This window comes from Mobula birostris, chromosome 3 (genome assembly GCF_030028105.1).
Source record: "Mobula birostris isolate sMobBir1 chromosome 3, sMobBir1.hap1, whole genome shotgun sequence".
Lineage (NCBI taxonomy): Eukaryota > Metazoa > Chordata > Chondrichthyes > Myliobatiformes > Myliobatidae > Mobula > Mobula birostris.
In genome coordinates this window covers 136693895-136712393 of record NC_092372.1, presented here as the reverse complement: position 1 = coordinate 136712393, position 18499 = coordinate 136693895, and the positions used below count along the sequence as shown (strand labels likewise).

The following is an 18499-nucleotide window of genomic DNA, read 5'->3' as shown; positions in this document are numbered from 1 at the left end:
CAATGACTACAGACCGGTGGCTTGACCTCCCACATCATGAAGACCCTGGAGAGACTTGTTCTGGAGCTGCTCCGGCCTATGGTCAGGCCACACTTAGATCCCCTCCAGTTTGCCTACCAGCCCCGACTAGGAGTTGAGGATGCCATCGTCCACCTGCTGAACCGTGTATTCGCCCACCTGGACAAGCCAGCGAGCACTGTGAGGATCATGTTTTTTGACTTCTCCAGTGCGTTCAACACCATCCGCCCTGCTCTGCTGGGGGAGAAGCTGACAGCGATGTAGGTGGATGCTTTCCTGGTGTTATGGATTCTTGATTACCTGACTGGCAGACCACAGTACGTGTGCTTGCAACACTGTGTGTCCGACAGAGTGATCAGCAGCACTGGGGCTCCACAGGGGACTGTCTTGTCTCCCTTTCTCTTCACCATTTACACCTCGGACATCAACTACTGCACAGAGTCTAGTCATCTTCAGAAATTTTTGGATGACTTTGCCATAGTTGGATGCATCAGCAAGGGAGGTGAGGCTGAGTACAGGGCTATGGTAGGAAACTTTGTCACATGGTGTGAGCAGAATTATCTGCAGCTTAATGCGAAAAAGACTAAGGAGCTGGTGGTAGACCTGAGGAGAGCTAAGGTACTGGTGACCCCTGTTTCCCTCCAGGGGGTCAGTGTGGACATGGTGGAGGATTACAAACACCTGGGGTTATGATTTGACAATAAACTGGACTGGTCAAAGAACACTGAGACTGTCTACAAGAAGGGTCAGAGCCATCTCTATTTCCTGAGGAGACTGAGGTCCTTTAACATCTGCCGGATGATGCTGAGGATGTTCTACGAGTCTGTGGTGGCCAGTGCGATTATGTTTGCTGTTGTGTGCTGGGGCAGCAGGCTGAGGGTAGCAGACACCAACAGAATCAACAAACTCATTCGTAAGGCCAGTGATGTTGTGGGGATGGAACTGGACTCTCTCACGGTGGTGTCTGAAAAGAGGATGCTGTCCAAGTTGCATGCCATCTTGGACAATGTCTCCCAACCACTACAGAATATACTGGTTGGGCACAGGAGTACATTCAGCCAGAGACTCATTCCACCGAGATGCAGCACAGAGCGTCATAGGAAGTCATTCCTGCCTGTGGCCATCAAACTTTACAACTCCTCCCTTGGAGGGTCAGACACTTTGAGCCAATAGGCTGGATCTGGACTTATTTCCTGACATAATTTGCATATTATTATTTAACTATTTATGGTTTTATTACTATTTAATTATTTATGGTGCAACTGTAAGGAAAACCAATTTCCCCCTGGATCAATAAAGTATGACTATGACTATGACTATATTTTCTTTTTTTGGAACACTGCCATGGCACGCTCTCTCTCTCTTGTTCTCTCTCTCGTGGTCGTTCTCGTGCTCGCTCTCTCTCCCTCGCACGTGCTCTCTCGCTCTCGTGGTCTCTCTTGCCCTTGCTCTCTCTCTCTTGTTCTCTCTCTCGTGGTACTTTTTTGTTTGTGTTATACTGTTATCTGCTCATGTGTTTGTGGGTCACCCTAACTGTATCCGGGGTGTGTGTTGGTTACCTCCACCATCAGTACGTAACTGAGTTGTTCTCTCTCCGGGTCTTGGTACCTGGTCTGTTTTGTGTTTACCACAATAAAAGCTGTTGTTGAGATTAAAGAGCTTCCTCGTCTGTCATTATGGACCAAATGCTCACCACAATATGAATTCTTATTGTCTCTTTACTTCTTTCTGTGGGATGTGTTTTGGATTTTCGATACGTGGACAGTGAATTCTAGGTTTCCGCGAAAAGAAGGAGGAGGGAGCATGCACAATGTGAATGAAAACGTTATTGACTGTGTGGCTGATGCCACCATGCTCAGGAGAATCTTACTGTGGAGTATTTAGACTCATTTCCCTGTTGGCCCTAATTGACATAGGTCTGATCATTGTTCAATGGGAAAAGCAGATACTTACACACAAAAATCAGCATAAATGCATCAGGTTTTAAGACATCACATAAATGATTTTACTTTAATAATCTGCTTCTGGTGATTATCTCTGAGGATCTAACCTGGACCCAAGATATCAATGCAGCTACAAAGAAGGCACTACAGTGGCTATATTTTATTAGGAGCTTGAGGAGATTTGGTATGTCCCTAAAGAAACTCACAAATTTCTGCAGATGTACTGTGGAGAACATTCTAACTGGTTATGTCAGCGTCTAGTATGGAGGGGGGCCACTGCACAGGATTGAAATAAGCTGCAGAGGTTTCCTCCAGGTGCTTTGGTTTCCTCCTGCTTTCTAGACGTACAGGTCAATTGGTCACATGGGTGTGTTTAAGTGGTATGTGCTCACTAGGTCAGAAGGACCTGTTACTGTGCTGCAATTTGAAGTTAAAAAAAAATAAAAATTCTATAATTCAGGCTGACTCGCCTTCTCTGTTTGAGCCAGAATTGGACATTTCTGCTATGAGTCATCATGTCTGTGAGATTGGCTCAGCTTTCCTCTCTTCATTCGTGCAGTCTCACCTGCTTGAGCACGGCTCAGAACCAGGCTTTGAACAACCTTTCATCTTCTATTGATTGATTTCCCATTTCTGGCCACCCTCACTTTACAGTTTTCGTTCATTTCTTCTTCTCTATTTGCTATCCATTGACCAGATGATCTCTCCAATTAAGCCCCTGGAAATCTTGGCCACACCTAAAAATGATTTATTTTGTTCTATCCATCCCTTCACATGATACAATGAACCAGTTTGTGTTTTTATTTTATTTCCATTTGTCTGCAAAGGATTTTCAGCGTGAAATATTAGCTCTGTATCCCCTTCCAAGGATGTAGACTAAACTTTTGAGTGCTTGCAGTACTTCATGATTGTATTTCAGATTTCCAGCAACTGATTTTTTTTCTATTTTTATTTACTGTTGAATTCACTACCACTTGTTTCTTAGGAATCCAAACCTTGAAGGCAATCTTTTTTACTTCTACTTTTTTTAGCCTTGTTTACCCTCACTGGTTACTCTTTCCCTTCTTTGATCAAAAAGCACTTTTACAGCCCCATCTCTTTCCTTAGCAAATGTTTCTAGCCCCAAACAAACCAAAATGGATTTCTACTCACATTCCACCCATCAAAATTCAGACCTCTTCAGGATCATAGAAACTTTTCAAACTGTTCAACATTTTTTGCGGTCATATTCTCATTTCTTTACTGAATTCCACAGTCCATGCCACAGGTTGGTAGATGCCTGCTCTTGTTGATTCTCTGCAGCAACATCCACTCTATTTATTGCTGCATTTTGTGTTGCCACAGATGACAGCTTTTCCTTCCTTCTGGAAGTCAAAGATCGGAAGCTTAAATTCCAATACACTATCTATCCCTTCCCCGTACGATCTCTCCCTATCCCAACCCCTGCCATGTTTTCACAATCCCAATATTCCCTTCTCTGATCCTAAGCAATTAGTCCTGACCAGAGGCCTCAGCTTTGTCGCCACAAGTTCCCACCATCATGAGCTTAACATGACATTGGATGTTCCTTCCACCACCTTTGACTCGTGTACAATAGTTGACCAGGAATCTTCATGCAAGTCTGTGGACCCTGTGTCTCATCTTCATAAGCCCCAATCACCCGCCCTGTGGCCTCTTATCTGATCCAAACCAATACATTGCTAACAGTTGATATTGACCTCTTTAATTTTCCACTCGTTTCACTCATTCTAACTTAACTACTTCTGGACCTGCTCATTGAAAACAAATGTTTCTCGTGATCTTGTATATCATATATTGAACGTAAAAAATAAACAAAATTGATCAAATTATTATTCAAATGTTTATTAATCATCATGTACCTTCTGTACCAGAAATGAAAATTAAGGCATTGCGTACATTCTTGCAGATTGACTTTGAGTATTAATCAGCATGAAGTAGTAACTCAGATTAACTTGTATGTACAAGGAAATAAAACCCTCTTTCCTCTCTCTCACATTAGAACAAGTAGCATTGCTGTTCTTCTTTATAGTTCAGATGTTAGCAAACGTTTTGCTTTCTTCATGTTACTAATCACTGGAAATAGAAAAAAATATAAAGTGATTTTTTATCAGTTCAGTTCAATGGACCCAATTGCTAGAATCTTAAATAATTTTTCTAGAATCGAAAAAGATTAACAAAAGCAAGACACACAAGATGCCGGAGGAACTCAGCAGGCAATGTAACATCTATGCAAATGAATAAACAGTCATTGTTTTGGGCCAAGACCCTTCTTCAGGTCTGAAAAGGAAGTGGGTAGATGACAGAATAAAAAGGTGGGTGGATGGAAAGGAGGATAGCTGGAGGATGATAGATGGTTAGGAAGGGGGCAAGGCTGGAGAGTAAAGAATCTGATAGGAGATGAGAGTGGAGAAAAGGAGAAAAGGAAGGAGGAGGGGACCCTGGGAGAGATGATAGACAGGTGAGAAGAGGGAAGAGACCGTAGTGGGGAATAAGAAAAGAGGGGAGAGGGAGGGAGTATATTTTTACTGGAAGGGGTAATCGGTAAGAGAAACAAAAGCCGTGACTATTCTACTTTTCAGTATAGTAACAACATAGCAGTTTTATTTTGCCATCTCAATATTTATGCTGAAATAATAAAATCCTGAATTTTCATGGACTTTTTGCATTTGATGTGCTTTATTTACAAATGATTGTTTGTTTGGACCTTATTTAACCTCCAAAATCTAAACATCATGATGATTTTGGAAGGTAAAGTGGAATAATTCCAAACAGTTTTGATTTTTGCAATTGCTTGCAGATTCTGCAATGCTTATTAACCAATTAACAAAATAATCTGTCATAAAGTAAATTTGAAGAACTTACAAAGATAAGGGTTACTTCAGGCCATATTCTTGCGAGAATGTTTGGAATTGTCTTACCTGTTTCTTTTATGTTATTATACAAGATATATGGATAGAGCCATTATATTTATCAAATAATACCAAAGTTTTAGAAAAGGCGACTGATGTGCTTTGTAGGAATCAATGCTTTTGGAGAACATTAATAATATTCAGAAAATAACTTCACTATTTTATGAACTTTCTCTTTCAGTATTTAAGCATGGTCTGAGATTCACAATCTCCTACGACTTTGCAAGGTTTTTATTTTGCAATATGTTGAAAAACTGATAAGTAATCTTCTGCAGATAAATTACAAAAAAATAGACTTCTGTCAATGAATTGACAAAACATAATTTAAATTAGGACCACAGGTTTCAGCCAAAGTGCTTTAAACTTACACAGTTGAATGTCTTGAGGTTCATATGTATAGAGACGGTTTGTGTACCTCCCTGCAATATCAGCTCTCACAGTCATAGAGGGATCTATGGAAAACAAAGTGCACAGCAATGAAGCCAGTCAAACTGGAGCAAGATACAAACTGCTCAAGGAACACAGTAGCTAGAGCAATATCTGTGTGTGCGTTGGGGGTGGGTGGGGTGTGTGGGGAATGGCATTGTCAACCTTTTGGATCAAGACCCAGACACTCAGACCCAATTCACATCATTAGTTCTCAATTTAAACAAAGCTGCCTTAATATGATGCCTGCATTTGTTTGTGAACCATGCACATCAGGCAAAATCCAATATCTAATGCATTATTCTGTTTTACATAACATTAGTCAATAATTCCTGTTAATATTAATAATTAACCCCAGCCTTTGGTGATTCTTTCAACAGGATTTCCAATTTGTTTAAGGAAGAAACCAGAATAGAGTAGATGTGATATCTGGCTAGGCATTTGATGAAGGGTGCAGGTACTAAAACATTAAGAATACTTTGTCAATTCAAATACATTTGGAGAACGTATTCAAGAGAAATCATGCAAATCCAATCCTTGATATCTTTTCTTGTGAAGTCACAGAGTGGGAATATAGGATTTCCTGATGCTGTCTCCTAGCACATGCTGGATTTAACACGGTGAAAGCTTAAGCCAATGTTGACAATTCTGGTAGTAAACCATACTGTACATCATTGAAGTTACTTTGTGCCATTGTACCAACAAGCGCTGAGTGAATTAATGCACATATTCTCCAGCTACAGCTAAAGAGCAACACAATTGAATTCACAATCTTGCGTAAGTATTTTGAAATTAATTAATTAATTTATTGAGCTATTGTGTGGAGTGGGCTCTTCCAGCCCTTCGAGCCACCCTGCCCAGTAATCCCCCAGTTTAATAGTAGCCTAATCACGGGGCAATTTACAATGACTAATTAGCCAGCCAAACGGTACGCCTTTGGACTGTGGGAGGAAACTGGAGCAAAGAGAGGAAATCCACATAGTCACGAGGAGGACGTACACCCTCCTGACAGACAGCGGCAGGAATTGAACCCGGGTTGCCTGTACTGTAAATTGTTGTGCTAATCATTACCATGCTGCCTGGTAATGCCATTGAATCATGGCAGGTCATTGAACGGCAACCCTTCAAATGTATTCATGAGCAGGTCTGAGTGGCTACAATACCTGACACAAGAACCACACTGCTAAGGTAGCTTATTGCCTTGAATGGAATTGCTAGACACTAGATACTAGACACTAGAATACTACAGCACAGTACAGGCCCTTCAGCCCTCGATGTTGTGCTGACCAATATATTCCTTAAAAAAAAGTACTAAACTCACACTACCCCGTAACCCTCTATTTTTCTTTCATCCATGTGCCTCTCCAAGAGGCTCTTAAATACGCCTAATGTTTTAGCCTCTGCCACCATCCCTGGCAAGTCATTCGAGGCACCCACAACTCTCTGTGTAAAAAACTTACCCTTGATGACTCCCTTAAATGTCCCTCCCTTAACTTTGTACATATGCCCTCTGGTGTTTGCTATTCGTGCTCTGGGAAACAAGTACTGGCTATCCACCTTATCTATGCCTCTCATGATTGAAATTGAAAGGGGTGTGAAAGGCACTTTGTCATACATGTCTCAGTTCAGTGAAGTTACACTGTACTTCTCATCAATATCTTTGCCAGCTAAATAACAATTGATCCTTTAATAGTGGTAAACGTGACGTTAAAGAAAGTAGCCAATTCTTGTTCTTCTCCTGCAGTCTCAGACAATTGAGGTCTCCTGCTGATTATTGAACTCCTGTTCATCTGCAATATGCCCAGCTCGTGCACCCGTGTTTTATGTGAACAGATGGTTCTTTATGGAATGTGGGGTGCTAGTCCCGTAGAAGGCTCCCTGGTCCATATTTGATTGCTTGGAAGGTGGAATTGAGAGGGAGGAAGAGAAGTCCAGAAAGGAGTGGGGTGCAACATATCATAAAGAACAGTTTGTTCACATAAAATACAGGAGCAATAGCTGGACATTTTGCAGATGAATTCTGGCAAGATGGTGGTGTGCTTGGCTGCAGCAGCCTCTCTCGATGAAACAAAAGGTGCAAGTGTTCGTCTTATACATTTTCCTTGTGATTGCAAGATCCTGATGGGCATTGATAATCCAACGTTCTGCAAATCCAGTTCATTGGTTCATGGCGAGACTGCATGACCACACCATCATACCACGGCATCGCCTGTGACAGCCAGCTGGGGAGGAGGCTCCAGAAGTGGTGTGGGAGTGAACAGAGGCACGGCGGATGCGCTGGGATGTGTGTCTGAGGACCAGACTTCATGCTGCAGTTTAGCCTGTTTCAAACACCAAAGGTAGCAGGCACTGGAGGCAGAGTGGGAGCAAGCAGAGGTGAGGCAGGCCGGCTGGAATCCATGCTGGCCCTTGCAGGCTGGCTGTGCCATTGGTGCTGCTGTCTGATGTTTGCTCACTGGAAGACAAGTTGCATTGTCTTTGGCTGCGTGAGATGAGGAATAAGGAAGGATGCTAGTTCTTCATTTCAGGGTCACATCATATGAACCACCAACCTTCAGGCCACATTACTCAGGGACCTGTGCTAGTATTATTTTGTGACCACATGTGCTATCCGATGTTCTCTCTAAACTACATGGCTGCATTGCCATGCAGTAACTGCAATGCTCCTGCTCACATAACCTCTGCTGCCATGCAGCTGGAATTTTCTTTTATATAATGTGCCACGCAGTTTTCCGGCTACGTAAAAATTTCCTGCTCATGGTGATGGTTGGTCTGCACGGCTGTAAAAAAATTGGAGGGAACTTTGGTGCTGTTGTAACCACATGTGCTCTATGTTGTGCCTGACTGTGTCTATGGTGCTTTGCTCCTTGGCCCTGGACGAACAGAGTTTCATTTAGCCGTATGCATGTGTCTGGTAGCATGACAATTATACTTGAACTTGGAAAGATATGGCTGAGATGTATAACTTTACTGAAATGAGACATGTATGACAAGCTCCTTTCATATCCTTTTCAATTGCAATTCATTTCAAGGCAGAGGTGCTTTTGTAGTGCAATTCTTAAGAGTGTCTTTAGCTACTCAGACCAGATCTCAGATATTCCTTCTTGAGAACTGTGCTCGACTTTCTTTGACTCCTTGATGATATCTTTAAAGATCTACCTCTTGGGCAAGTTTTTCGTCATATGGTCTGGCATTTTTTTTAATGCAGGTAGTCCTGCTATTGTCTATATTTATTACCTCTGGTACGTTATATAAATTTGAATTATTGTTGCTGCAATTGAGAAACTGTAGCGGCAAATTTACACAAAATAATTTTCCATAAAGTGTGAAGGTCTTAATGAATTTTCTTTTTAATCATGTGTAAGGGATAAACATTGGCCAGAACACTAACGATAAATCCCACGAGTTTCTTTCAAGAAATGCCCAAAGTCCTTTAAATTCTGCTGAAAGAGAAGACACTTTGGTGGCAAGAACAGGAAGGCAGATTACTATTTGAATGGTGTCAAGTTAGGAAAAGGGGGAAGTACAATGAGATCTAGGTGTCCTTGTTCATCAGTCACTGAAAGTAAGCATGCAGGTACAGCAGGCAGTGAAGAAAGTTAATTGCATGTTGGCCTTCATAACAAGGGGAGTTGAGTATAGGAGCAAAGAGGTCCTTCTGCAGTTGTACAGGGCCCTGGTGAGACCAAACCTGGAGTATTGTGTACAGTTTTGGTCTCCAAATTTGAGGGAAGACATTCTTGCTATTGAGGAAGTGCAGCGTAGGTTCACAAGGTTAATTCCCGGGATGGCGGGACTGTCATATGTTGAAAGATTGGAGCGAATGGGCTTGTATACACTGGAATTTAGAAGGATGAGAGGGGATCTGATTGAAACATATAAGATTATTAAGGGATTGGACACGCTAAAGGCAGGAAACATATTTCCGATGTTGGGGGAGTCTCAGAACAATTTGAGAATAAGGGGTAGGCCATTTAGAACGGAGTTGAGGAAAAACTTTTTCACCCAGAGAGTTGTGGATCTGTGGAATGCTCTGCCTCAGAAGGCAGTGGAGGCCAATTCTCTGGATGCTTTCAAGAAAGAGTTTGATAGAGCTCCTAAAGATAGCAGAATCAAGGGATATGGGGAGAAGGCAGGAACCGGGTACTGATTGTGGATAATCAGCCATGATCACAGTGAATGGCGGTGCTGGCTCAAAGGGCTGAATGGCCTACTCCTTCATCTATTGTCTATTGTCTATTGACACAGTTTCAGTTTAGCATCTCATCCAGATGATGCCCCCATCGTCAGTGGAATTCCCTGAATAATGAAGGGATATCAGCCTGTGTATCTGTGCTCAAATTTCTGGAATTGCCTTGAACCTGGAAACTGCAAGCATGGAGATAAATGTGTTATTTGCAGCTGGGTTCATTTTTTTATAACCTGCCCTGCAGCTAATAAACAAAATTAAAGCAGTACTCTTCTGGTAAATTCCTTGAAATACTATGTCATTTTCCTAGGTCAAATTCACTGTTGTTCATTATCCAAGGCATGGGTAGCCTATGAATTAACACCTGCCCCAACTTGGGAATCAGTACAGCATTCAGTCTTCAAGCCAACCATTGACACTTGTTTTACCTGTTTGGGAACATCTGTTATAACATGAATGTTCACTGCATTGTAAAAGAATTTTTTGATAAAGAAGTAAATAATAGTAATCAACAGAAATCATATTGGCTCTTGGAAGTTATAGTATTGATACAGTGGATTGCTTAGCATTAAGTGATGAATCTACAAAAATGACCAGATGCCTACCTACAAATAAAATCCGGGGCACATATTTACCATCTGGTGCAAGGTTCTTGTCTGTGGTTTCATGCTTGTAAAACAAGTAAAAGAACAAAGATATGAAAATGCATATTGAAAACTTTACTGACAGAGAAATGAACTGTAACAGACTACCCAAATATTTTCTTTAACCTATGTACCTCTTATTGAAGTCATAGCTTCCTGATGTGGGGGGAGATAAATAGAGATGAACACAAATTTTAACTCAAGGGCAGTAGATTAAGAAATATGTTTTACTTTTAATCCTTTGTTTTTCATGAAGGTGTTCCCTATATTATCCCTCAACATTTATTCTCATTTATGTAAGTTTATTATTCATATATTCGTGGCAAAATCGGCAAAATTTGGAGTGGTCCCTTTAGTTATTGTCCACACTAAGAAAGTTGTCATGTGGAACAGATCATCAGCATTATTTTCTGTTACAGACAGTTAATCTGACTGTCTAAATGCAATTGTATTAAACAATCTTGCGTACGAAAAAACTGACAGTTTAGAATCAATTTTTAAAAAATCCCCTAAAAAAGTATATGCAAGTTTAGTACATTTTTTTCTCATTATCCGAGTTACAGATGTAACTTCTTAAACAAACCTCTTGATGCAAGGTTGGATATTTGGATTGTCAGGGTTGGGCCAAAGTGACTGAATACCTTTATGCATTCTGAGCTTTTGAAACGCTGATATTCATCTGCACAATATCACCTTTAAGTTGAATTCTTAATGTGCACCCTGTATTAACAAATGAATAAATGGCAAATCCAAACATATTAAAGGTTTCCTTCAGTAAATAAAACCCGATTAAAACCTACCATAAGATTTAACATGATGAAATCTTTGTCTGCCATTTCCTGGATTTCTTGACTTGCAGCAAAAACTTGTTTCAGTGCTGAAAAAGATTGATAGTCATTTTTGCCTTTTTTATAGTAAAGAAGAAAGCACTGAAATTCACACTTTGTCTTCCTTCAAGCGATAAATTACTTTTGTTGTGTAATTATTGTTATGACATGGGCAAGCCTGACAGCTACATTTTGAACTTTAGATGGTAAAAAGAATTTGTAGGATTACTTCAAATATGCAGTATAGAAACAGAAATTCAACTCAATCTATGGTGGTAGCAATGTTTCACTTAAATTTTCTTTGAGCTTTCCTTACTTAAATCTATCAGAATATCTTTATTTTCTCCTCCTTCATATATTTGTCTCCTCATCCTCTTATTTGCTTCATTGTGGTAGCAAGCTGCATGTTCTCACTATTCCCTAAGTAATGCAGTTCCTTCTGAATTCCCCATTTGATCATGTCATTGTATGGGAAAGATAATTTATAGGGATGGAAGAATGGAACAGGGAAGTGCAAAGGAAACAACCCTTTGAAATACTGAAATGGGGATATTATTCTGGTGGTGGAATCTTATTGAAGGGGTGGGAATTGCAGAGCATACTTTTTTGAATATGGAGCCTGATTTGATAGAAGTTGTGGACTGGGGGAAAATAACTCTGGCTGGGTGTATAAAGTTGCAGGAAATAGATGAGAAGCACCTCTGAGATGTCATATATGTGTTTTTGCATTTCAGGTAATTATTCTTTGCATACTCTCCAACGCTCCCAAATCCTTAATGTGATTTTGAGACCAGAACTATACACAGCACACTAAATGTGGTGTATTATGAAAATTTCAGCAAGAGGTGGGGAGGTGGGTGAGAAAGTTTCTAACATCAAAGAGGAAGAATTATGACACTTGCACACCATTTATGCTTTCTGTCAGGACGCTGGAGCAGGGATCCAATTGCAGACCCAGTACTGGGCATACAGTGATATTAATTGAGTACAAATCCCAAGGTACAAACAAAGTCAGTGTCAAAGTTCAGGCAGAGATAGACAGACAGACAGACAGACAGACAAGCTCAAGAAAGTTCACTGGTACAATCTAGCAACAAACAGTTGAAAACACAGGACTGAAATACACTGAGCAATAAACAGATGATAGGTGGAGCACAATGAGACACAGGTGGCAGCAATACAGGTAATAATGAGAAACAGATGAGAGACGGAGTACTCAGTAATACAGGGGCTGGAGTAGAGCAGGAGTGGGGACAGGATCACATAGCAATACAAAACCACAGACTGACAGCTGGTGGGAAACACACAAAAAAATAGAATTCAACTGGAGGTACTGACACTTTCAGCCTTTGGACCTATAGTATTTAATGTATGGCCACTACCAGGAGCAAATCAATTGAGAACTGTGAAATCTTGGATTGCATGGGGACACTAAGTTAATCATTAGGTTAATTTAATCTCCACAGAGGAAAAAAAAACACCTCCTGAATTAACTTGAGATATCAAACTATTTTTTATAAAGATGATTAAAATAAGTTTTTACTGCTTTTAAAGGAATATCAATGAAGGTATGCTCATTTGGCAGAGCTCCCTCCTCTCTCAGACATATTCAGGACACATTCTATAAGATGCTAAATGACTATGCCGCGTTGACAGGGTAGAAAATGAAATGAAATAATTCTGACTGTGAAACTGAAAAACATGAGAGCTTTACCGTTACAGTATTTACAATCTTCCAAGTGATGAATAATCATTAATGGCTTGTTGCTGAAATAAGAACAGATGTATGGATTAGAAGAGATAGTCAGAATAGAAACGTAGAAAACCTACAGCACAATACAAACCCTTCAGCCCACAATGCTGTGCTGAACATGTACTTACTTGAGAAATTACCTTGGGTTACCCATAGCCCTCTATTTTTCTAAGCTCCATGTACACTCTTAAAAGACCCTATTGTCTCCACCTCCGTTGCCGACAGCCCATTCCACACACTCACCACTCTCTGTGTGAAAAAACTTACCCCTGGCATCTTCTCTGTGCCTACTTCCAAGCACCTTAAAACTGTGCCCTCTCGAGTTAGCCATTTCAGCCTTGGGAAAAAGTCTCCGACTATCCACACGAACAATGCCTCTCATCACCTTATGACCTCAGTCAGTTCACCTATCATCCTCCGTCGTTCCAAGGAGAAAAGGCCGAGTTCACTCAACTTATTCTCATAAGGCCCAATCCAGGCAACATCCTTGTAAATCTCTTCTGTACCCGTTCTATTGTTTCGACATCCTTCCTGTAGTGAGGTGACCCGAACTGAGCTCAGTACTCCAAGTGGGGTCTGACCAGGGTCCTATTTAACGGTAACAGCTGTAAATAATGGGCAAAATCTGGTTCGTGCGCTCGCTGCTGACTATCAGTAAAAGTGATTTGGTTATGTTCCTTTTTCTTTCATTCTTGTGGTAAGATGTGTGCTTAGCCTGCCAGATTTCTGATGGCGGTTGGGTGTGGGATAATGGTGGAAAATTAGCTGTAAATCAGGGAGAATATTTCACTCGAGGGTTGAGTACAAATGACTAGTGGCCATAAACAGAGAAAGATGCCTGTGCCAGAGATTGCTGGGGTGTATGAGAGCAATCTGCTGTGCTCATGGAGGCACAGAGCTCAGCATAATGCTGTTACAAGTGTCAGTGAGCATTGGGATTCAATTCCCGCCACTGCCTGTAGGGAGTTTGTATGTTCTCTCTGTGGCTGCATGGGCTACCTCTGGGTATTCCGGTTTCTCCCACATTTCAAAGATGTACAGGTTAGGGCTAGTGAGTTTTGTGCATGCTACATTGGTGCCAGAAGAATGTCAACCCTTCCAGGCTGACAAGATCAATCCTCACTGATTTGATTTGACACAAATGATGCATTTCACTGTCCTTTTTGATGTACATGTGACAAATAAAGCTACTCTTTAACAATCCTTAAACCTATTAACCACAAGCATCAGGGAGCAATCAGCGGTAAGATCAATGGTTTTTGAATTACGGTTTTATTTCCAAACTGGTTGATTGGTTAAAACAGAACCTTTGCACTATAGTTTGTAACTTAGCCTGGAGTTGTATGATAAATAATGTAAATTTCAGAACGGTTTCTTTGCTGTAAAAGTCTTGTCCTTCCAGAGGCTGAGCTTTCAATTTCTTCCTTCAGCTTTTAAAAGTTGGATATTTTACTGGGTTACAGATAACAACATCTCATCAGAGCAGTCTTCAAATCTTCAAAAGCTCCAGTGTTAGTTATGTAGGAGATTAATTTTTTTTGTACTCCAAAAATGGAGGACATGTTTCTGCAACTGTTCTGGAATTTCTACATTCATCCTGATTTTCATCACATTGCCAGTGAGGATAAAAATGTGTTTAGGATGTCACTTTGAACAGTGGCACAGCTAATACGCCTGCTATTTTGCAAGTCCAGAGATTCAGCCTGAATCCTGACTTCTGGTACTGTCAGTGTGGAGTTGGCTAATTCTCCTGACAACTGCATTGGTTTTCTCCAAGGTGCTCTGATTTCTCCCATATCTCATGGTTGTGAGAGTTAGAAGAGTAATTTGCCACTGTAAATTCTCTCTAATTGCTCTGAAAGTGACAGACTGCTGGGGTGATGATGGGAAATTAGGGGGAATAGAATTGAATTAATGCAAATGGATGTTATTCTACGTGGACTGAGAGATCTGAATGGCTTGCTCTATGCTGTGTGACACCTTGTGAATATATCAATTTTTACTGAGGGAAGCTAGAATCTTGGAAAAATTATAGTTAGAAGTAGAAAAATTTCCTATTAGTAATAAACTTACCTCACTGAAACACTTAACACATGTTAAGATACAAATACAGTGCTTCTATTATCTTCTCATAAAAAAGAAGGCTGACTGTAAGAATGCACTGTCAACTCTTGATTTAGTATCCAAGCAGCACTTTGGAGAGAGCTACCAAAGCAGTTACATGTCTACAGTAATTAGGACAAAATAATCTGTTTACAGCATATCTAATCACTGAGGGCAGTTTTAACACTGCACTATGAAAGAGATTTGCCTTTCTTTGAAACTTCCAATCTTTATTCCTGAGCAGCTTCTGTGGTCTTGCTATAACTTTATTCTATCTAAAGTAGAATCAATTAGTTCTGAAAACTTAAATATGCTTCTCTAATGCAAAATATTGATATGAGTGGATTTTATTACCTTTTCCTTGCCTTGAATAGCCCTTCTTCATAGGTTTGAACCCATGTTAGATCGTCTCCCCAACCTGAAACAATGACAAATATAACAATCTGCAGTTTTCTGAAATTTCCTGATCTTGCTAGTGTTCAATTTTCATTTTAATCTGCTGGGCAGCATGCAGAAGAGTGCACTGGTCATTTTCACAGAATTACACAAAATTTATGATATGTGAACAAATCATTTGGTCCATTGTATATGTAGAATTTGTAAAAGATACTCAGATTAATCCTACCTTCTCACCTTTCAGCACCTAGAAAAACCAGCACATCCTCGTAATCAAGTATTACCTACGTATGATAAGGGCTTCTGCCTTTACTAACTTCTGTGAGTTCCAGATTGCTATCTTCCTCTGGGTTAAATTTTTTCCCTATTTCACTCTTTAAACTACTTTAAATCCATATACTTCTTTTTTAAACCTCAAACAAGGGAAATAGGAACATATTATTTATTAAGTCCAGGCCCCTAATGATTTAATTGTCTTAACCTTCTTCCTTCAGCTCTTGTGTTCCGAAAAAATCAATTCCAATGCAAGGTTTGTTCGAATCAGAATTGTATACTGTTCTAGCCTAATCTCAGTGCTTTTATACTGCATAACTGGACTAATAATGGAAAACATTCCAAGTTTTCCTTTCTAATTGACCTGTCCTACTATCTTTAGCAACCTGTGGGTATAAATGCCAAAATCCTTCTGTTTGCCCATATCACTCAATGTTCACTCATTTATTACACGATATATTCCCTTACATTCTGCACTGTCCAAAATCCATACCCCACGCTTCTCTGGAAATTAAATTCCATTTCCTATGTTTCTGCTCCAGCCGACTAAACTTCTACTTCTCTGTTGTGTTCCTCACTGTCAAACACAAGGCCAATCTGTGTGTCACTTGCAAACTTCCTTATTTCAAAGCAGTGTTATTAACTTAGCTACACACATCAAAGTTGCTGGTGAACACAGCTGGCCAGGCAGCATCTCTAGGAGGAGGTACAGCCGACGTTTCAGGGTCTCGGCCTGAAATGTGGACTGTTCCTCCTCCTAGAGATGCTGCCTAGTCTGCTGCTTTCACCAGCATCTTTGATGTGTGTTGCTTGAATTTCCAGCATCTGCAGAATTCCTCGTGTTTGCGTTATTAACTTAGCTGTTAATACTGACATAGATTCTGCCATGTCAGGGAACTTAATCTTGTATGTGCTGATTTAGTTTTACAATTTTTATAGAGCTAATTACAGTAGTGTGATCTGACTATACCATAGCTGCAACTTGAGTAAATAGAGAAAGCAGGTGTGTTTGTACAGAAAAGGTAAGATAAAATGATTGTGACAAAAAAGAATCAAGAGACTGAGAAAGAATTGTAAGTTGGGATAGAAGAATTCCACACCAAATCAGGCACAGAAAAATTATGAGTGTGAGTGAGTGATTGAGTGTGAGAGGGGGAGAGAGAGAGAGAGAGCTAAGGTATCTGACGTTTTGAACATAAAATCAAAGACAAAAGGAATACGAGGCCAAGAGATTCCATACTTTTCATAGTTGATTTTTAGAATCTAGGAAATATTTTGCAAATTCATTTCTTGGCTATCAAGCAGATACAGGAACTTCACTGTACTAAATGTACTTCAACGTTGCAAAAGACAATAAAATGCTTATTTTGTAAATAATGGCTGAATAGTAAAAACCCAGTTGAGTAGCTTTGGTATATTGATTGTGGCACATATCAATCCATTACTAAATGAAACACAGAAAGAAAAATACCAAGAAGGAAGAAAAAGTATAATTGGAAGGAAGAGGAACATTGAAAATGAAAGAAAGTTTTTCTTAAAAATTGACAGAAAATAGTTGGAAATTACAAAATAAGCATCAACACATGATGATTAATTGCATAGCTGTAGTGGTTGGCACTTACAATGTGAAGTAGAACTTTAAATGACTTCACATTTTTGTTCCTACTTTGTGTGAAAATGTAGGAACTTGACTCCATTTTAGCGTGGAAGGCAAAAATAAATCTGCAGTCATTTGAACAAATTTTTGCCAGTTGTTTAAGAAATGATGAAGTATTGTGACGTAGCAGTTAAGATTTGTAGAAAACTCACACCAGAACATAAATCTACTGTGTTAGTAAAGAAAAACAGATGTAAAGCAGGGGCATGTTTCGTAAGACTTCTATTAAATCTTCTGTTGGTGGAATGCTCACTTTCTGAATTTAAGATTACTCAATGGTAACTATAGGCTCTGCTTATTAAATGCCTTTTACTCACCAATGCTGGGAGAAATCTAAGCATTATTCACGATATAATCTGGATCCTAATTTGATTTTAGCTGTCAGATACAACTTTGAAACTAAAATGATTTTATTTTATCTCTCATCTCTTAATAAACAAAGGTCAGAACTGACAACAAATCTTTGCTGAAACACTTCCTGTACTCTGGTTAATCTCACAAAATGATCAAATTCAAAATCTAGCACTGTTACATTTCCAATCTGTATTGTTCCAGGATCTCACAGCTGGGATTTGATATCATTAAAATGTATTTGAATGAGACCTTGCAGAAAAAGGAATTGCATAGATCTCTTCACTGATCCAAATAACAATCAGCTAGACAAAAATTCTTCTATTTATTTTGTGCTGAGGTGTCTCAATTGAACAGCACATGACTTTCTTGGGGTGAAGCCTTGCCTTCATCCATGCAAAACATTTGGAAAAAAATAATTATTTTTCTACTCAAGGAAAATGCAGTAATATTCAGAATAAATGCTGAAGCCAACTTCAATGCAGCACATGAACAACAGTGCTGAAACATTACAGAATTAATTAAGTAAATATCACATACCTCTTGACAGGGTTTGAGGTTGCCTTTTTTTGATTGCTGTGGTGGGGCTGGATATAAGTACAGCCAGGAGGAAAATGGCAGAAACAAATATCTGAAGCATTGTTTTTAAATAAACTGTAATTATACTCTTGAAAGCTACACAAGCTGAAAGAACAAGTTAAACAGAATTACTTGTACAAGTATTTTCTGTGTCAGTTTGAATGACCTGCTTCATGGAATGAGTCACTGATAAGAAACTTTCTGAAGTGATTATATTTAACGAAGGTAGGGGTAAGATATCGCTCATAAAACAATAGTTCCCATGACAACGTAGTGACATTCACCTGGAGCATAGTTCAAGCTTCATTCATTCCAATAAATGCTTGGAGTATTTCTGTTTTATTTTAATAACTTTTGGAATGATGATTTCTCTAACTTTAAAGAAATGAGGATATCAACACAAAGTTGGA

The 18499-nt window shown here is 39.6% G+C and overlaps 1 protein-coding gene across 1 annotated transcript; it reads right to left on the bottom strand.

Annotated features, from left to right (window-relative positions):
• Positions 1 to 3847: 3847 nt before the first annotated feature.
• On the bottom strand, positions 3848 to 18250 carry LOC140194709 (anterior gradient protein 3-like). Its single transcript, XM_072251964.1, has 7 exons — positions 18051 to 18250; positions 15188 to 15251; positions 12692 to 12744; positions 10951 to 11027; positions 10112 to 10175; positions 5260 to 5343; positions 3848 to 4055 (listed from the first exon to the last, which is right to left on the bottom strand). Exons 1-7 carry the CDS (start codon positions 18148 to 18150, stop codon positions 4006 to 4008), a joined length of 492 nt encoding a protein of 163 aa, XP_072108065.1. The 5' UTR covers positions 18151 to 18250; the 3' UTR covers positions 3848 to 4005.
• Positions 18251 to 18499: the final 249 nt, after the last annotated feature.